The 21,434-nt window shown below is 44.2% G+C and overlaps 1 protein-coding gene across 1 annotated transcript; it reads right to left on the bottom strand.

Moving 5' to 3' along the window:
- Nucleotides 1–655: 655 nt before the first annotated feature.
- On the bottom strand, nt 656–19,521 carry PKN3 (protein kinase N3). The gene is made up of 22 exons (XM_042052572.1): nt 19,404–19,521; nt 15,727–16,009; nt 15,041–15,189; nt 14,117–14,246; nt 13,799–13,950; nt 13,234–13,429; nt 12,756–12,944; nt 12,404–12,513; nt 11,784–11,927; nt 10,713–10,788; nt 9,091–9,277; nt 8,264–8,375; nt 7,357–7,433; nt 5,962–6,028; nt 5,302–5,393; nt 4,768–4,944; nt 4,618–4,680; nt 4,001–4,077; nt 3,350–3,492; nt 3,008–3,115; nt 2,368–2,448; nt 656–1,534 (listed from the first exon to the last, which is right to left on the bottom strand). Exons 1-22 carry the CDS (start codon nt 19,425–19,427, stop codon nt 1,322–1,324), a joined length of 2,850 nt encoding a protein of 949 aa, XP_041908506.1. The 5' UTR covers nt 19,428–19,521; the 3' UTR covers nt 656–1,321.
- Between the last annotated feature and the right edge of the window lie 1,913 nt (nt 19,522–21,434).

Genomic DNA, 21,434 nt, shown 5'->3' with positions numbered 1-21,434 from the left:
CGGGAATTTTCAGAAGCAGCTATACTTGGCTCTGAAAATGGGAAATCTGGGTTGAGTGTGAAATATCCCTGGTTTGCACAAACAGAGCTCTTACCTCATTGAATCCTGAAGCACTGGGACCAGCCTTGGCTTAACAATTCCCTAGATCCTTGTCTCCAGCTACAGCACAGCTGCCTTAATCCCACTCCTGTCTCCATCTGGTGAAGACAAAGTGAAAGAGCAATGACTGTGTCCTTGTTTGCATCAGATGCCTTATCTCTAAAAACGCTTCCCTTTTTGCCCAATGAGCTAACATTATGAATTTAAGAGATGAAAATGTATCTTATCAAGTATAATTACAAGGTAGATTACAAGGCAATGAAGTCACCTTTAACTCGTTGATTTTCCAATACTGACTGTCATTACTTAGCTGTCCCCAAAAATGATACAGGATATATACACTGATAAAATCTGTGGAGAGATAACCTGATTGCAGTCATTGGTATATGACAGCTGATGACACCATGCAATATGTACACAGACAACCTGAGTGAGAAGGAAGAAAGAAGGAAAATATTACTACTGGCATTTATGGAGAAAACTAAAATCCTGCCTGTTGAGCATTTTGGTTAGCCCTGATCTGAAAGATTCAACTGACACAAAGGAGATGAAAAGCTGAGTATTTTTTATATGGAAAGGTATCTTTATTTTCAAAAAAGAAAAAAACAGGCAAAGCTGTGGGGTTTGGTATCATTAAAAACAATAGATAAGAGTTGGCATCCTTATGTAGAAAGACTTATTTTCCTTCAAATAAATGACTTGGATCATTATCAAACATCATTGTCTTGGTAGTGTTAAAATCCATTCATTGTCTGACATACACATTTTAATGAGTGGGAAATAGCATAAAATCATTACCAGGAGGGAAAGCTGCATCTCTAGAAAATGAGTGAGAGGTGGCCATTCCCCTACTATGCTACAACTTTTAAAAAGTCACACTACTTACTTAGGCTTTTGCAAAGAGTAACCTGGGTTGCAGAGATGATTTGATTTCATCAAGTCCAGCTTAAATTCCAAATTTCATCTACATTCAATGGATAGAAGAAGATACATCCAGTCAAACATGAATTATTCCTTAAAGGTAATTGACATCCAGTATCCTTCCAACAAATGAGGCTGGAAAACCCACAGCAGGTTATCTCAGCTTGCAGGGCACCTCATCCTGGGGCCATCAGCACTACCTGTACTACAAATCCTGTTGGCTTTTCCACTGGCCCTGCAAAGTCTTCTCTATGCTCTCTCAAGGTGGTAACAATCTCTTCATGTTTTTATAGCACAGGAGTCACACATCTAAAAGGTGTCTGGAAACAAAGTCAAAGTCCTTGAAGACAGTCTGCTCCTTACGGGTTAGGAGAGAAACCTCCTCAGGAGGAGTAAGGATTGGCTTTTGGGAAGTGAACTCTTCATCAAAGTTGCTGATGTCGGTAGGATCTCTTAACGTGGGCACATAGGGGGGCTTCAGCCTCCTGGCAAACAAGGCATCCCAATCAATTCCCTGTAAGAGAAGGAAGGGAACAGGCCAGATTGACACAAAGATTATTTATGAAATGTGAAAGTCAGAGGGAGAACTGCAGCCTCCCTTACAGATAATTTGCAACATGTCTTACTTCTACTAATTAAAAAAAAAAAGAGAGAACTGAAAAAAGGCCCAAAACAAACAGCACAGGAGGTACTGCAGAGATTCCATGCAGTGTATTTTACAGCTACAACTGTATTTAGGAGGGGCAAAACTACAGCTCAGCTGTGGCCAGGTGGATCTGTGGATCCCAGCAATTTCTGCTGACATCCAAGTTCTTTCCTTGCTCCAGTGCAAAGCCAGACAAGGGTTATAAGGCTAAAAACTTTTGGCAGATGAGCAATAATGAAAAGGGATGACAACACCTTTACCTGGAACAGACACATACCCCTAACACAAAGCAATTTAACCTCCATTTCTCTTAAGAGTCATGTGTATCCTGCAAATGCAGGTGATCAAATAAGACTGATTGACAACTGCTGTCATTACTAGATAACATCTTTGATGCTGCAGTTTGATTTTAAAAGGAGTATTTGTTCATGTCTGAAGTTAGATACATTTGTACATAGAAGCAGCACGATCCGAAATAAACTGGCTCTGGAAGCATAAAGATCCCAGAAAACAGACTTGGGGGGTGTCATTTCAAGCAAGACTTGAAACACATATTCCTGAATGGAGCAATGAGGTGCAACAGAAACTATCACTAAGAATACCCTGATAACAAAGGAAAATAAGTCTCAATACCAACAGAGAACAAATCGCTCTCAGCTCAAACACAAGAAATATGGGAGAGGTATAAAGCAAGTTCCTACCTTAAAAAAGGGCTGAATTTTAATCTCTTCTGCATCTTTTTCCCCTGCTCCCAGTCTACGCTCTGGACATTTCCGAAGCAGCTGCAGAAATATCAGTTCAAAATGAAACAATGGGAACAAGAATGGACAGAAATAATGTTCCAGAGAGAAAAAAGAAAGGAGGACTGATCCCTCAGTGTTTCCTCATTCTCACTTTGCACCAAGGTCATCATTTGCCAGGAACAGCTCAGACCTAGCTCCTTGTAAACAATTTGCCAACAGCAGTAAGATACCTGACATAAATTGCATGGAGCATCTCAGCTTAATTGTGCACCTGTGACTCTGGGGTCACATTAAAAACTGAATCCAGCCATCTCCACTGAATGGCTCTGACATTCCTGCCCTTGAATCAACACTTCTCTGTGCCATACTTAGCAGGAACAGTAAGCAGCCTGCTTAGTCATCCTTACAAAGAAGGATTACATTTATGTAAAGAGAAGGAAGGGAAAATATGTGCAAATTTAAAATATTTCCTTAGCCTATGTAGGCAGCCCCAGATTACACACACAAATGCTCTACAATCCTAATCAAGTCCCTCTGGATCCACTTACACAGTAAATGCAAATTCCTCAGGCTCCCAGAGACCCATCAAGCCCTTTACCTTACGGATTATGGAAAGTGCTTCAGTGGAAAGGAATCGTGGATACCGGACTTCATCATTGACAATGCTGTCAAAGACTTCCTCCTCGTCATCTCCAGGGAATGGTGACTGCAATTGGGACATTCTGTTATTTAATCCACATAGCACCCATTCCTCACTATTAAATAAGCATGAGAATACCAGGGAGTTGCATGGATTAATTACTGTTTGCCAAGCACTATGAATAAGAGAAATGTAACTGAAGTACTAATAAAGAGTTGGCTACATTTAGCAAAATTTTACCTCAGGTGGTCAGGTCCCCAAGCCTGGTTAGTGAGATCCCCTGAGGGAAGGTGGCCTTACCTCACCAACAAGCATCTCATAAATGAGCACACCCAGGCCCCACCAGTCCACTGCCCGCGTGTACGAGATGTCTGTCAGCACTTCTGGGGCCAGAAACTCAGGGGTGCCACAGAAGGTGTTTGTCCGGTCTCCAAAACCTATTCCTGTAGGAAAAGGACACTTTGGTAAAATCCAGTACACATTCCTGAATGGACCTGATGCAGCCCCCTGAAAGCTGTAGTTTGCCACCTGGTGTTGTTACCTGGTCTAGGGGAACTGCCAGTGAGAAGTGTGAAACCTGAGGTCCCCAACAACTCCAAATAACAAATACACAGACAATGCTTAAACAAACGGCAAAACCAAGGGAACTTCCTGCACGTTCCACTGCTCATTTACTCATCTACATGTTTTATACTATCCTCTATTCTGGCTCCTTTGAACAAACGAGCACATTTTAAATGCTTTCATAAGTCTCTTGAAGATTACATGACAAGGTATTCTTCCCAAATTCATCATGGCCAGATAGGTGAGGGGTTTTTTTGTTGTTCAGCTTTTTTGGTTTTGTTTTAATCTTTAAAATGAGGATTAATACAAGTTACACATAAACATCTACTAAAGCCCAGATCCTAAACTGATCCTGATGGCTCAATTTCAGCTTCCCCAGTTACTCACCTTCCTTACACAAACCGAAATCTGCGATCTTCACAAATCCTTCAGCATCTAAAAGGAGATTATCCAACTTCAGGTCCCTGCAGGCAAAGGAGATGAAAGAAAACAGTGGATGAAGACTGAGGATTGCCACCCAACATGTCTTATTGCAAGAGGCAGAAGGTAGATGTTAATAAAGAGAATAAAATCTAGATTGAGTAAAGTCTACATTTTGTTTAATAGTGCATTATTTGGAAGATTCCCATTAATTGATTGATATTTTCCCCTAAACAAAAGGCTCACAAAGTATCTTGGAATTATTCATCTGGAAAAGAGCTCCCACAACAGCATGACAAATTACCTGACTATCCCAGTGAAAAAGAAAGCAGTGACCTACAGGTGCCCCCCACAATGTATTGACATGCCACAGAGGATTAATCACCTGCAACATGCCAGATGAATAGCTTCTAGGTGACTTCCTCTACTGTGAGCACGATGAACATGCTGATAGTGACAGGGAAAATAAAGGCAGGCAGAAAGATTAGAAACCCCAGCAAGAGAGTGAGCTCCAGACACAGCTACAGGAAAAAACAACTTTCAAGTTGCTGAACTGTCTTATACTTGAGTCTCTGCTGCATTACCTATAAACAATTTTCTTCTCATGCAAGAACTGGAGCCCCAAGACTACACAGGCTGTATAAAACCTGAAAGACAGAAATAGTTATCAGGAAATAGATGAGATTCAAGTTAAAAATTTGTAGTGCCTGGAGACAAGACTAATTCTAACTCACTGTGCCATATGCTCTGGAAAGACATCTTCGTGTATGCGCATCATCAGATCCCCACCTGGAGTGTATTCCATCACAAAACAGGCATGGTGAGGGGTCTGGAAACACGCAAACATGTTCACAAGGAATGGATGATCAGAAGAATTGACCACCTCAAATATTCGCTTCTCACAGTTCAAGCTGCCAGGATTCAAAGAATGAAAGTGTCACCATTAAACAGACTCAGCAGACTGTTTTGAGAAAGAGAGGACAAAGAAGAAAATCTTCACATCTTAGGTTAGAGAAATAAAAAGGGAGGGCTAATATAATACTTATATACTTCCAAACGCTGAGTTTTAGAGTGTTGTTCAGGTGTCATTCTTACAAAAGTTAGACACCATTCTAAGTTTCCCTATTTCTGATTTTAGTTATCCAAGTCTTAAGGTCACATTTAACCTTAAGAGTACCACAACCAGTACACACCGTACCTGCTAACATTTGATTACAGTGGTGGTAATGTAGCCTCTGGCAATAGTACCATGTCTAAACAAAGCTCACCTATCAATTTCATCTCTCCTAATAATGTCTTTTTTCTTCAAGGCTTTGATGGCATACAGCTTCCCAGTTGCCTTGTATTGGGCCAGCAGTACCTGAAAGACAACAGAAAAGCTGTACTTCAAACAATCTCGTATTTCCTTATTGGATTACTTTAACTCCAATTGATGCCAACTATTTCCATCAACTCCAGACAGTCATCCTCAAAACCAAACTCAAGGAAATTGAGAAACAGAGCACTTCTGTTTTGCTCCTTGTGCTGCAACAGTCCAGAAGGATGTCAGTGTAAGTTATGTCCCTCTCCCAGACAGTACTATCACAGCTGGCCCAGTGCTTTAGGAGCACCTCAGAGTTCTCACAGGAGGAGCTATGCACAGTTTTGGGAATGGAGCTCTTCCACTAGTGATCCTCATGAAAGGAATGGTAATGGTGTGCTTTGATTTAGCACTCTCAGGACAGCTTTCTCCAGGCTTTGAAGTCACAAATCTTCAGGAATTTTGACGGTTAACAAGAGTTATCAGCTGCTTGTGTGGCTGGGCTGGGTTTGTTCCGTATCTGCACTGCAACAAATCTCTCCTGTACTGCAGTGTTTCTATTCAGACCCCCAGGCAGAGCCCCACTGTCACAACCACTGCCCTCCTCCACAGTGTGCTTCTCTACTACCTTTCCAAAGTGGCCACGGCCCAACATAGCGATGCAGTGAAAATCCTCGAGCTGAACTGTCCTTTTCCTGCAGAAAAACAAAGAGACAGTACCCAAGAGATGCATGAGCAGGTAACAGAGGAGTGTGTGTTTGCATCAAGGAAAGAAGCTCTGTATAGCAAGAAGGAAAGCAAACAGCTGTGCCAACCATTCCTCACCTAGTCCTGACAACTAAAGCTTGTGCTGCTGTTCTGCCACTTAAGAAAGAAGAAGGTAACCCTGATGTAAGGAAAGTGCTCCCAGTGGCAGCAGTCTGACTTCCATGTGTACTAGCAACTGGAGAAACAATTCTGACTCTTCTAGGCTTGTTTTCTCTGTTACTTTCCATAACAGGACTAGTTCCTCTCCACTCTCATCCTTGGGGTAGGAAAACTCAGTTTCACCTACACTCCTTTGAGCAGGCTCAGCAGCAACTGTAATCAGACATGAACATGCCTACAGTGCTAGGAGGACAAGGGTGTAAGAAGAATAGACATTCTCAATGGAAACTGGAACTGGAAATAAAACACACTGAGACAAGAGACAACATGCTGTTGGAAGAAAACAGCTGAATAAAGAGATGCCATAGAATGTAATGTCAGCCACAAGGTGTTATCAAGGAAATTCAGGCTAGAGAATTGCTAGTAAATAATAACAATAATAAAAAAACCCAACAAAACTATCCATACACTAAATGCTTTATTCCAGGATCATTTTTAAAAGGCAACAGACACTCCATACTCCTCCAGTAAGTGAAATGAAGAGCTGAGTATCTGTCAATGAAGATTTTGCTATTCCTGTTTTTTCAGTCAGTCTTTGTTCAACAATAGTAAACTGGTTTTTTACTTGTCTTGAGTATATTTACTGCTGTGTATCCCTGTTACATACAAAATATGTCTGTATAAGTGCCATAGATTATAATCAACTTCCTGTTTTATGCCTCCCATCGTAATGAGAGACAATGTATTACAAATCAATAGAAATAGAAGAGTGTGAGGGATGCCAAAAGTAGTTCTGGAATGTATTACTTAGAACACAGACACATCTAAATATACTACACCATAATACTTCAAACACAAGGAAGCACTTGAAGACAGCTAAATTACTTTATCTTCCACTAAATCACCTCTTACACTGCAGTGCACAATCTATCAATAGGCTCACTATTTGGGTTAATGAGCAGATAAGACACGGCAGACATTTAGACAAGTGAAGTTCAGAGCAGATTTTTCATTGTATTGTCCACACTCAGCATTAAGAATTTGCTGCTGAGAAACCAAAGCACACCTTGAGCAGAATTAGACTTCATGCTCAAAAATTTCAACCCAGTGAGTCTTTAATCTGTGACCTGAGACAGCCCATGCTATCCACAGTTACCTTGGAGACGCTGGGATTGGAAATGCTGTTACAAGAGAGCTGCAAGACTTCTCCTCAACATGTAGCCTCTTCAGGCACTAGGAGGAGAGAGAAAAATACAGTGGGCCATCTTCTGAAATCACCAAGTCTAACCTGAACACCTGAATCCAACTTTTCTCCTCTGTCAGGATCCAGCATAACCATAGACTAGTTCTTGCAGATGGTCATTGCCTCTGCTTGGAGGTAAGTAGCATAGAAAGAGATTATCTATGAGCACACAAAACTATTTCCACAATAATTTTTATAGGGTCAAATCTTTTAAAACAAACACTTTTAAAAGTCTAGGATAGAACATTTCCTTCCTAGAAAATGGCATTTTCTAGGAAGACTCTATTCAAGTCTTCTATTCAAGAGTCACAATGATCAAAGAATGCAGTCCCCACTATCACAATAGTCAAATGAGAAAGGGTAAAATATGGTAGAACAGGTCATTTTACTGCTCAAAGCAATTTTCCTGCTCCTTTCTATCAGAAAAGTAGAGCTGCTCCTGGTTTTGCCCAGTTTCTTTAATGACAAAGAACCTCATCCACTCCTGAAAGCCTGCTGACCCTCCTTCCCTGCTTCCTCTGCGCAGTCTGTTCTGTACTCTTGCCTTGAACTCCCAATGCTGACCTACCTCCCATTTTGCTTCTCCAAGAAAAGCAAGTTATAATTTAAAAAAAAGAGGGGGGGGGGGAAAAAGTGCAACTCTTTTTGAGGACTCCATGCCAAAATGGCTCACTAGATTCTGAATCCCTGGAGATCAGCCTGCTAATGAGGCACCTGCCTAAAGTATAGTGAATTTCTTCAGTAACAAGTAAAGAGGAACAGAGCCTTGAAAGCGCACCAGCCAGCAAAGACAACTCTCCCAATTAGCCCAGATGGTTACCGGAGAATCTGCAGGAGATGGCGTTGATTCCTTGGTATTGGCCATCAGAAAAAGGCGTGGAGGCTTGGGTGGTGCTTCATCAACAAATGTAAGCTTAGCCACAGGGAAGTCACTGCATTTGTAAGACAGAATTGAAGGAGATTTTGCCTTAGGGCAGAGCATTGTACACAGACACCTTTGCATCACCTCTGCTGTGTTAGCTCAGTCCAAATCACTGGACAACAGAACTCCCTGACTCACACAAAGAGTCTCTGAAGTACCAACAAGACATACTCTCTCCTAAATTAATTAAAAGTTGGTTAGACTCACATTCCAATACTGGCTCTCTGATGCTATAAAATTAATGAAACACAGGTATATAGAAATAAGTCAAGAATTTAAAGGAAATCTTGCTTTTAAAAGCAACACAGTAGCTGAGTCTTTTTTTTTTTCTTTCCTAGGTCCTGTGCATCAGTGGGAATTAGCTTTTTAGAGAAGAACTGATTCAATTTTAAAAAATTTATTTTGGGGGAAATTTTCTTCTATAGCACATTCAAAATCTCAGCTATGTCCATTCTGAGTGCTACTTTACTCATGAAAGCAGAGTGCATTTTTATCACAACAGTCACATGGTGACCTGGCATAGATCAGCTTTGTACTGGTGAAGACATTTAATGAATGGAATTTTCTTTCCTTTAGAGCACAGAAACTGCACATCTTTTTTTTTTAGACAGATACATTTTTCTCATCAGTGTCTTCCTCCACCTCAGTGAGGTGCAACAGAATTTTAAGATCTACCCTACACCCATTCCAGAGTGTTACACAACAACACTCACAACATCACTTACCTATTCAATTTGGACACTGAATCACCATGACTTTGTGGGGAAACTGGAGGAAAGTCTGTGTGATTGGGATCATTAAGTGGGGGACTCAGAGTGCTGATGGAACTACAGGGAGGGAGGAAACTCATCATCAGGCGACCCCAAGCTGCAACATTCATGTTCATTTGAGGAGCTCGGAGAAATTCCTTCCCTGAAGGAGTCAGAGTCAAAACACCAGTGAGATTACAACACACAGATTATAGTCTCATGTAGTGTTAAACTATAGTTTTCAACCAAACATCCAGAGGTTACCCCAAAAGGGTAGCTCACCCTTGGGAGAAGGGGCTTTTCTCCAGGGAATGAAGATTAATAATGATGATGATGAAACAGATCTGCTATTTCATCTAAGTTCAGCTTCATATAATATCATAACAATCCTCAAGTTGAAACTGAATAGAACTTTAAAAATTGATTTTACTTCAAGTCAGGTTTTCTTCTCTTTCAACACTACATTTTAATGATGCAGCCTGTTAACAGGAAGTTTCTAAAAATGCGTTAAGAAGAGTAAAACATTTGGGATATTTTCATTATTTTTACTACATCCTGAAGAGTAGAAATATAAAATCTCATTTATCCCCAGTGTCACAAAAGCTCAGTATGTAAAGTTTCACCTTATTGAGCTTCACAAGAAAGAATTTGCAGAGAAATAAGAAAGTATGCAAGTTATTCCAGTCCATAAATCTCATAAATCTGAGATGCCAGCTCTAGAAACTTGATAGACAGTCAGTAGCCTGTTCATGTTACAGTGTTCTGTAATTCAGAGTTTTCCAGAAAACCTTCCAACATCTGTTCATCAGTAACAGCATGGCTGGTTAAATTAGTACAGTTTGAGTCCTGGATCTTCTCATAAAATCGTGGAATGGTTTGGATTGGAATCTTAATGATTTGTATTGGGATCTTAATGACCATCTAATTCCAACCCCTTGCCATGGGCAGGAACACCTTCCACTATCACAGGTTGCTCCAAGCCCCATTCAACCTGGCCTTTGACTCTTTCAGGGATGGGGCAGCCACAGCTTCTCTGGGCAACCTGTGCCTCACCACCCTCACAGGGAACAATTCCTTCCCAATATCCCATCTAATCCTGCCTTGTCAGTGGGAAGCCATCCTCCCTTTGTCCTGACACTCCAGATCCTTGTCCAAAATCCCTCTCCAACTTTCTTGGAACCTCTTTAAGGCACTGGGAGGGGCTCCAAGGTCTCCCCAGAGCCTTCTCTGAGCTGAACAGCCCCCATTCTCTCAACGTGTCTCCAGAGCAGAGGGGCTCCAGCCCTCTGAGCATCTTGGTGGCCCTCCCTGCTCCAAGAGGTCCATGTCCTTTTTATGCTGGAGGCCCCAGAGCTAAGAAGTCTGTTAAATAACTAGCAATTAAATCCTCCCAGCAATGTTAATTGTGAGTAGCAACACCACAATACCACATTACAGATGGTGCTGCAGCCAGGCTGCCTGGCCCTTGTGACTGAACAAACTTTCACATACACAGTAATTATCCAGAGTTCAACATCTCTCAGATTGAGTAGGACAGGAGAACCTGCTTCTGCAAACCCCTGCTCTCACTCTGGACAGTCACTTCTCCAGCACCTCACCTTTCTGTTTGGGAAAAATGCGTTTCTGTCGCTGCAGTTTTGGCTTCCTCTCAATGACAGGATTACAGAACATCACCTGTCAAAGAAACAAAAGGGATTTGTCAGGATTCTCCATTTAAATTGTAAACCCAAATTTTCACACACGCCTGTTTTCTCATCAAATTCTCCATTCCTATCTGTTTGGTAAGTTTTGAGTCACTCCCAGACTCCAGACTCTCCTATTACAGATTCGCCCTATAAGCAGCTGCTACTTCAGTTGTGGGTTTAGAGGTTGAAATTATCTGCTACCTGAAATTCAGAAAACTCTCAGCGTCACTAAAAGCACGTTACCTGCTGGATCCCAGAATTAAGACCAATTTGTATCCCCCAAAAACTTTATCTAATTTGTGAAGCCATGCATGCAGAACACACCCATGTGTAGAATAACAGACATAGTGGTTCATGGCACAGAAGTAAAAACAAAAAAAACCAAAACCAACTGCCACAAACTAACCACAAAAAACAAGAAGGCAGGGAGAGGAGGCAAATTTTGGTATATGAGGTCCAGATCCTACTTGGGAATGTTAACCACAGGAACTTTCATCACAACACAAAGGAGAAAATACTGCGGCTTTTAAGGGATTATCGAGATAATCTCTACATTGATGGTACTTCAAACTATTATTAGCCTCAGAAAGATGATAAAATAAGCATAGCCAGAGGGAGTTTGGATCTCTGATTCTGAAGTCCCTCTGATTCAGTCCTGATCATTAAGTCATACGTTTAATTAAAGTGCCACAGATGACTCATAATGAAAGCAAATAAAAATGAACTGATTTCACAGCACACACACATAATTACAGCGGAGCAGCTGAAGAGTCACTCCAGGCTGTGGCACGTGCACATCTATTATATCATGTTGTTCCTTATTCTTATATGGGCTATTGATGCAAGAGGGTTTCAGGTATCACTCTACCCTTCTAGATTATTGCTCCTTCCATTCCTTGTATTCTGGGTTGAAAAACTGCTTTCAGGGCAGACACCTTAAACAGACAGAATTCTCTGAAAAGGAAACAAAGCTTACATTTATACCTCTGCAAAAAGCATTCCTTGGGGCTCCAGCGAGAGGCACATCCCATGACGTTCATTATCAAGAAAATCATCCAAACGTAAAAACTTCACTGCACAGAGTTCTCTCCAATCTCTCCAATAAATCGCAATTTCTAGCTCACGAGACTGGTGGGATGAGTGAATGGTGGGGGAGAAAACAAAGAAAACAAAGGCATACTGCTCCATGCTCTGGAAATGACACATGCATTTGTAAAAAAATAAAAAATCAGTTAACTAAAGAGTATGCATAAAAAACTTCTTTAGTCCTTCTGTTCCCTGCTTTTGATGTTTTTTGATCTTAGCTACAGACCTTCTTGGAGGTTGCTCTCTTGACTCCCCATTTAGAAATCCCTAAGAGCCATTTTGCTGATAAGATGAAATAAAACTGCTCAGATAAGGAGAGAAGGACAACAGATGCTGTTCAAGCTGAATCTCTGGCAGAGATGCTCTGCCTTCAGGGGAAGGCTGAGCTAACTGGCACATCAAAGGACATGGGGACAGCAGCAATACGGGGTTGAGCTAAGTGGAATGGCAGCTAAACAAGCAAATCAGGTAAGGTTAAATGGAAAAACAAACAGCACATGAATCTGGGGCAGACCTACCCGGTCCAGCTCAATGACAAAGCTCTGGTCCCATGCCTGATTATTAACTGGTCCCCAGTTTGTTTGGCCAACCACTTTATTGTCCACTTTGAGCACAGCAAGGACCTCATCTGCACAAAGGAGGAAACATGGATTATAACCTTTTACCAAAGAAAATCTCTCATGCTGAAGGTGGACATCCCAACCAATTTCCAGAGAGTCCTAGGAGGACCAGGCATAATGCAATTCATTCTCTCTCTTAGTTTTGCAGCAATCAGGTTTCTTATAACAACACTCATACCAGGCTGACCCAGTGAGAAGCCCCCTTGCTCCAATATGCCACCAGCAGGTCAAAAGGGAGCCCTGTACTCACTACATGGCTCTTCATTCCGGTATTTTCCTGCAACACCACGGCCATGGATGCCCAGGCCAACTCGTGTCCGGGAAAGGGACCTCAAATCACTTGGACTGCCACAGATGGGAGAAGAACTGGTCATTCGGGAACGTCCTGGAACATTTTCCAATAGATCCTGACACCCCATCAGTCTCACTTCCAGTGTTCCTGAGGAATTTTAGGAGAACAAGGAATATTACTATGTAAGAGATAAAGTGATTCCAGTCAGCCTGCTCTCAAAGAGGTCCCAGAATTCCTCAGATTCATGATTTCGTAGTTAACAGTTTAAATTGACTCCAGATTAATAAACTGCAAGTCCGTGTGCTCAGAAAGCTCTGCCTGGCCCAGAAGACAGAAGTCCAGCTCCTAGAAAATCCAATGTCCATATAACAAATGATGAGAAGAAATAGAATTCATTTTTCTCCTGACAACAACATGTCATGCAGGTTTTCTTTACCTGTAAGGGCTGTAGGTTTGATGACTGAAGTGGGTTGGATGCTGCCATGCTGGGCTCCCAGGGAGGAAGTGTTTACTAGCTCCTGTTTGATGAGTGCTCTTTTTGGGTGATCAGGTGAAAGCTGACTGAGCTGACGTTCCAGGGAGAAGCGCAGCAGATCAATCTTCTGAGAGGACTCTTGCAAACGACCCTGAGCCTACCAGTATGGAGGAGAACAGAACACAGGCAGAAATTTTTCATGTAGAACCTCAGACCAGAGGTCTTTATGAACTAGAGTAAGCTTAGAAAAACCCCAACAAGACAACATCTTGCTAATACAGGACAAAGATGAAATATTTTCCCATAGAGCTTGAACCCCCATCAGTATCACTTCTGAGGTTCCAGAGGAATTTCACCAAAGCAAGGAATGCTATCCCTAGAAGGGAAGGTGATCCCAGTCTGTCTCCACAGACAGACAGGAAATTCCTAAATTAGTAACGTGATTAACCCTGCTCATTCATGCTAAATCACTAATGTGGGGGCATGAAACCACCCTCTCAAGAAGGCCTGAGCAATGTCTGCTTACCTCAGCCAAAAACTTGCGATCCTGTACCCGACTCCCCCCCAGGATCTTCAGCACATTTTTTGCCCCCTCCGCTACAGCAGCCTCAATGCGCAGGTGATGCCTCAGCTCCTCAATCCGCAGCTCCAAAGCACTGATGGTGGTCCCCATCCTCACTGGCCATTTGGGAGGTAAAACATGGTGTCATGGTTTAGCATAGTTTGGGTTTTTAATTAAGGAGGGGTTCCATCATTTCAAAGACGAAAATCAACCAAGTACTGTGGATCTTGGGGCTCTGTCTGCATCTGCTGTGGGCGGTATCAGTTACTTAAAGCATGTTACCTGCTGGATCCCCTGTATCTTCCATCCCTCCTGCTGACTGAGATACTTTCACAATGTGCATGCGGATTATTTCAATCTTTGTCTTGCTGTCCTGGAGCATCTGCTGAGCTGTAGCCAACAGCTTCCGCTCCTGCCAAAAGGAATCAGATGCAGAGGGAGAACCATGATCACTAAAAATGGGTGATGATGATATGCTCACATATGAGGGTGAGGTGGTACTTGCACAAAGGGTCATAACTGACTCTGAAATGGAATACACAAGTGGTTATGTAAAGGAGGCACCACTGAGGATCGAGGACTCTGAGATCACGATCTCCATTCGCAGAGGGAAAGGACAGGTCAAGGACATGCCCAGTTAATACCAAACCCTGCAGTCACAGACTTGTTATTCCCTGGTTAACTGTGCTTACAGTGTTCTGTGAGCAGAGGTTTTGAACAAATAAAAATATCACAGCCCTCTTACACAGCTGGTCTTACTGAATTAAGCTTCATAATAAGCTTGAATTTGAAACGTTTTAAATTCTCTTTTGACTTTTAAATATGATGATGCCAAACTCAAAAAATGAGATGAATGTGAATCCAGTAAACCTCTGAAAATTTTTCTCACATAAAGAGATACCACATGCTGTGCTTTATCCTGAACAACTCAGTGATATCAAAACATCACACCAACTAACTGAGTTACAACATCAATGCTTTCTTAGCTTTCTTTCCTCATCAGTGACTTAATGTACCTCTTATACCACCCTTAGGTGCTGTCATTATGCTGAGACTCAAAGTACAGAGCTAGGATTCAGGCAAACAAACTTTGCAAACTAATTTCTCTCCCACATCAATTATCGGAGAGAGATTTGTGTATGGACTTTAAATACAAATTCTGATCCAGTAATCCATGTTCCCAAATGGCTCTTTATTCCTGCTTACCTTGGATGTTGAATACATTTGGATCATGTTCTCAGCTCCTTGTTTCACTTTCATTTCAACATGCAGCTGCTTTTTCAAAGCTTCTACCTTCCTTGCCATGGGGTCTGGGTTTCTTTCCCAGAGGCAGGGATCTGGAGATACAGATCCATCTGCACAAACAACACAATCAATACCATTAGTCATCTTGTCTAGTTTCATTTCACTGCGTTATAGATTTCCTCTGCAAAGGAAAGTTAGGCTATAAAATAAGGTAGAAAAAGGTCTTGTCTACAAAACTGACTGGGAAACACTTTCAAATGAAGCTCAAGCTCCTATCTGTAAATATTTCTTAATTTATCAATGAACCTGTCCTAACAAGCACTCTTCCAATTTTATACTGATTCATCCTGTAAAATACTTGGATGTTCAACTGCCCAGAAACTCTATTCAAATCTCCTCAATTCCACCTACAACCTACTCCTAAGTATCGCCCATGACCACCACTCTCAGCTGATTTTCTCCCTACATCTCCTTTCACCTTTATTGCCCCATTCTGAACTTTTTACACCACAGATTATTTCATCAGCTAAATACCAAGAAGCTCCCACTACTCATGAGCCCTTGATAGACGACTATATCAATTCACTATCTATAGAGACTGAAGCACTGTAACAGAATTTTCCAGTCAATCATGATCCAAGACCTACCTGTCGTACCCTCCTCTTTGTCTGTTATCACAATCCTTGCATTGAGCTCCTGAAGTTCCCAATGCAGCTGCTCCAGTTTTCGGTTGGAAGATTTCAGCACGTGCTCGATGTGAACAAGATTCTTTCTGTCCGTTGTCGCTTTGCGCAGGTTTTCTGCTCCCTCTTTAATCTTCAGTTCTTTCTGTATAGCCCGGCGAAGCAGTTCCTTCTCACCCTCCAGTTTCTGCTGGAAGCTTGGATCCATTAAGTTCACTCCATTGCCCAGCTGCAAGAGAGAGCTGCCCTGCAGCCCAAGAGCATTGAGCAAGAGGATTTCAGAGATAACACGTGTCCAAACGTTTTTACAACACAGCAGCAATATCCTCATAAGATTCCACTCCTTCATTTCACTCAGAAATTCTGAAGTCAATCTTTTCACCAATTTTTCAAGAAGACAAACCTACGTTTCAATTGCAGAGGACAGAACACAACTTTGATCTTAACATGCCTTAATTTGGTTTTAAACCATAATGGAGAAAAACCTTCATCTTACTCATCCCCTTGTTATTTAATGTCTACACACATCTTTGTTCTTCAAGTATCAAAGCCCAGCCAATATTTGCTGTTGTTCTGATCAACATTAACTTTTACCAGTATGATGTTGTAGATACAGATTTTTATCTGATTATGCCTTGATGCTGACTGCTCAAAGACACATCTCAGCTAATCTGTTAGAGCTTTTAGGAATGCCACAAGCATATGTTAACCCTCAGCTGTTGTCTCTGAAGAAGAAATATGCAAGCCCTACAGCTGTTTCTACAAATGAACAAGCAAAAGAGTAAGTCTGACTGTCTGCTGTGCCTGGAAAGGTGAGCAGTATCTCGATCTCTGTTCTCTAAATGCCACGTTAAACACTGATTATTTTGAGCAGCATTAGTGGCATTCACGCTTGTCCTGGGCTTTGTTTTACATAATTTCCAATACTACTTGTTCTAGTGATATATGGCTCAGCAACAGCTCTGGACAGAGCTGCTCTGTCACAGACTCTGGACATACCCAGTTTGGGCAGAGCAGAGTTTTATCTCACTGCCCAAATAAACACTGGATTCAGACAGGAGCTGCAAAGCATCCCTAAGGGTGCTACCCAACACCAGAACAGATTCAAGCAAGAGCTTGTGCTTCTCTCTTCAACAGGAAGAGGAGCTCTAAGGCATCCAAAGCAATGGATGCATTCATAACCTCACATTAACGACTCAAACCCATTGCTTAAATGCAAAAGAAATGGTCAAACACTGCTACAGTAACTGGCTCAACATCAGAGAGCACATCAGTGCCTAAAGACAGGGTTCGGGAATCCCAACTTGCTTTCACACTGTGTCACTGGTTGACCACATTTCCAACAACAAACCACACTGGCTTTGTGTTACTCATGTACATTAATACACTTCCAGAGTGTGCTGTGCATCCAAAGCCTCCTCCAGAAACAATTACTTAATCAAAGACCCAACCAAACACCCTTGATTAGTTTTTGCTACAATTTCAGTCCAATAGTACATAGAAAAAGGGAAAAAATCCATTTTAAAAGTCGGCCTAAATCCAAGCTTTGGCCACAATAGCCAAAATAGGAGTTGGTCAGATTGGTAACAAAACAAAAAGGTTCATATTAACATCCTGATTCCAGGAAGTTCTCGCCCAATTAGTAAAGCCAGGAACTAAGCCAGAGCTTTGAAAAACATCCAAAGTTTTGTGAGGAAGAACTTGAATCACGGAGTTCCTGAGTCACAGGCAACCTTTACCAGCCCTAAGCTGGAAAAATCAAAAAGTTCTTTATCCAGCCTGGAGCAAGTTACTAAAAGGAGTTTGATTGGCACAATTCTCTTTTAAATAACTAATAAAAGCACATAGATTCATCTTCTATCCAAACTGTGCAAATGGGTGTAAGAAATTCCCCCCCTGAATCCACTCAGAGCAAAGGAATGAGCAGTGGTACAACAGTAATACCAATAAAAGGTGCTGAATATGAAGCTGTGGGTATTGATTCAGAGGACAGATACAGTTTCAGCAGTTCTCAGGTCAATTTTCCTCCCCATCAGTCTCTGCCAAAAGCTAATCTGAATATCAGTTAATGCAGCCTAAATTTCGAAATATATTTAGAATGTAACCATGACGTGTTTCACTTCCCCATCTTCCCCTCTGTGGATCAGAGGGTGCCATAATGTCAATGTTGTTCGCACCAGGAAGATAAAATACTCCATTTTTGAGAAGCATGGGAAAGACAAATTTGCATTTGGGTTGATCCATTTTGCCTTCTGGCTCAGGAATTTCAGTGGGGTGTCAGGACACTGCCACAGCCTGTGCTGCAGCTGTTCTTGGGTTCCCTGGGAAGATCATTCTCCAACACAATCCTGAAACGCATTTACAGCTTGGATAGAAATACCCAAAGTAGCTCAAATTGGATTGCTTTTGGCATTTGTAGTGAGGCTGCCGGAGCTCACCCAGGGCTTCTGCTAGGCTTGTGTCATGCTGAAGTGTCCAGACTGCTTTCTAACTAGCAAAAATTCCAGCAGTATCAGAGCTACACTTAATCCTTTGGATTGCAGCCAGGGAGATCCCATCCCATCAATTATGCCCAGTTTGGAAATGAGTTTCACCTGCACAAAGCCCAGAGCAGACCTGGCCTTTACACTTTCACTACTAACACAGAAATTTATTTATAATTTGATTTAATAAGCCAGTGGTGAGGATGCCATCCTCCCTGCAGCCCAAACATTCCCAGGACATCTTAAATCCCATCTTTCACAGCAACTTTGTGCCGTAGGGATGAGGCCCACGTCGGGGAGCCTTGTGCCAGCCACATTCATGCCTTACAAGAAAAAGCCACGGCTAACGTAGGAAAAGGGCACTTGTGGTCCTGCCTGGAGCCCTCCCAGCTCCAAGGCTGAGGGTGGGAAGCAGCGAGCCGAGGAAGCACGGGAATGGGAAGAACCCGGTCGGGCGGCAACCAGCGCTCTTTGTGTCGGTCTCTCTGTCCCTTCTTTCCCAGATTAGGCTTGAAACTTTCGTCTCAAGGGAAGAGGGCAGGACATCTCCCCTTCTCCGGGGAGCTTGCTCCAGACACGAATGTTTTCCCAGCACGGAGCCTGGCTGCCCTCCCGGCCCCGCGCCAGCCCTAGCAGCCGCCTCGCCTCCCACACCTCCTCGACACCGAGAGATTTCCTCAGCGGACACCAGCTTGGCCCGAACTCCATTTCCCTGAGGCGAAGAGGGACATTTTTAGGGGATCTCACCAGCTTCCCACACCCTCTCCCACTTCCTTGGGGCGCGGCCATGCGAGCGGAGGGGGAGCGGCGTGAAGCCCCTCACCGCAGCCGCCTCTGCGGGGGCTCCCGGCGGAGCGAGACACAGGATTTTCCCGGCGGGGGATGAAGGGAGGGACCCCCAAAGGGCACAGGGACTCCCAAAGGGCGCTGGACCGCAGTACTTTCCTGGCGGGGGGATGGATGGAGGGACCTCCGAAGGGCGGAGCGGTGCTTTCCCGATGAAGGACCCCCGAAGGGCGGAGCCGGGTGCGGTGCTTTCCCGGCGGGGGATGGATGGAGGGACCTCCAAAGGGGACAGGGAACCCCAAAGGGCGCGGGGACCGCCCTCCCTCAAGGCGCAGCTCGCCCCGCTGTCACCCCCAAGCCCTCAGCGCTCACCTGCGGGGTCGCCATTGCCGCCATTGCTCCGCCCGGACCGGCACTTTTCAAACTCGGCGGTCCCGGGGCCGCCGCCAGCGCCCTCTCGCGGGGGCGGCCCTGGGGAGCCGCCGGCGGGCGGCCCTGGGGAGCGGGACAAGGAGCGGGAGCCGCCCTTCCCCACACGGCCTCGGGGCAGCCGCCGCTGCAGCCCCCGGCTGAGGCGGTGCCACCGCCCCGAGGGGAAACGCGCGGACGCGGAGGTACCGCACATCGCCCGCCGGGGAAGGAGAGGCTGGAGAGAGGCTGGAGAGGTCAGTGCCCGAGGTGGCACAGGGGCTGCGGGTCCGTGCCGAAGGCAGGGGACGGGAGGCACAGCGGCAGATCCCCCGCTCCGTCCCTCTGGAAGCCCTGAGCAGAAACCCCCGCGGGTTGCCCCAGCCGGGGCCCTTTGTGCTGGGGCCATTGGGTGGTTCCCAGGTTTCAGTTCTCCAGATGGGCTCGTGACCGGCCTTTATCCGTAGGGGAACCAGCGAAGTGCAGCTCTCCTTAGGACGGGATCCCTGGATCCCAGCGCTGTAACGGGACGATGCCGGTCACAGTGCTGGGCTCTGGGGAAATTTTCTCCTGCAGAACTGCCCCTTCACACGCAGGATCTGGGGTTTCTGCTGAATATATTTGAGTGAAAAAACATCCCACAGACATTGGCGAGGCTGGCAGCAATCTCTCAGCTATCGTAGTGAAAAAACACGGTGCTGCAGTAGTGCCACAGCATCACACAGAACCAACAGTGTGTCACAGGCCTAGTGCTTAAAACAAATTAAAAAGATATTGCTTTCAGGTGTTTAAAGACGTTCCTCAGCAGTATTACATAATGTTATTACCCTACTAATATGCTTTTCAGTCATGGAGCAGTGCACAACTGTGAATCAGAAGGCATTTGGAGGTGATAGTATTCCCACATACAAATTTAGAAATATACTAATAAACAGAAGTGTGTTCCTTTTACTTAATTAGAACAGTTTTTCTAGCCTAAACATCTTGTAAGCAACTGCATAATTAATAAAAGGAACTCATCAGAAAATTAAAAATTTGGACCTAGCTTAACTGACTTGAATTAATAAAGCCTTAAACAAATACAAAACCTTTGAATATGCCCCTGTTGTTAATAAAGCAACTGCATTTGATTAATAAAAACCCTTCAGGAAACCTGATGCTATTTAGAACATGGTCCAGGGCCTGTTTAGTGTTTAAGCAATTATTTTAATTTGACTGTTCATTCAGTGGAAATACTGGAAAGGGGAAAATCAAACTAGTAAGTGCAGACTGAGTTCCAGAGGAGCAGGGACATTTCCACACCTTCAGCAGATCCGGCCCAGCAGGCGGGATCCGGGCTGTGTTTGGCTCCGTCATTGGGGAGGTGCTTGGGCAGCTCTGGCTGGGACGGTGGCTCCAGGGATCCTTTGCCCACCACGCACTCGGGGTTCATACAGCGGCTTCCCCTTAATTCCCTCAGGTCTCAGACCCTTCAGGGGAGGCAGAGGGAGGGCAGGGCGCAGTTCAGGGATGCTGGGGAGCTGGAGTTCCCCAGCCTGGAGGGAAAGGGCTGGCTCTCAGCTCCCGGGTGATACCAGAGGACGTGTCCCGGGCTACCCAGCATCCCAGCCCATTCCCCGGGCGTGGTTCAGCTGTGTCCCGCAAATCCTGCGAAGAGAGGGGGCCGGTACGTGGGATCAGCAGTTCCTGCCCATTCGGCAACCCCCTGTCCCACGGGAAGGTAAGTGTCACAACTGGGACCACGACGTGCCTCTCCAGCCCCTCCAGGGTCCCGCAAGGCACCATCCTCCCCTGCTGCCGAGCGCAGGTCCTGCCCAGGAGCCGGCAAGGGGCAGTGGCACCGGCCCGGCAGCTGCGCGGACTCTTTGGGGATTCCCGGAGCGAGGCGGGGACTTAATCCGGCAACCCCTGTCCTCCACCATACCCGAGAAAGGACACTCCCCTGGAGCACATTCACGCGGAGAAGGTGATGACCAAGAAAAAGTCTTAAAAGTT

This window comes from Corvus kubaryi, unplaced genomic scaffold (assembly GCF_017639235.1).
Source record: "Corvus kubaryi isolate FWS band 111438036 unplaced genomic scaffold, C.kubaryi_AGA036_p1.0 78, whole genome shotgun sequence".
NCBI lineage: Eukaryota > Metazoa > Chordata > Aves > Passeriformes > Corvidae > Corvus > Corvus kubaryi.
The sequence above is the reverse complement of the archived record's forward strand: the minus strand, read 5'-3'. Positions and strand labels throughout refer to the sequence as shown.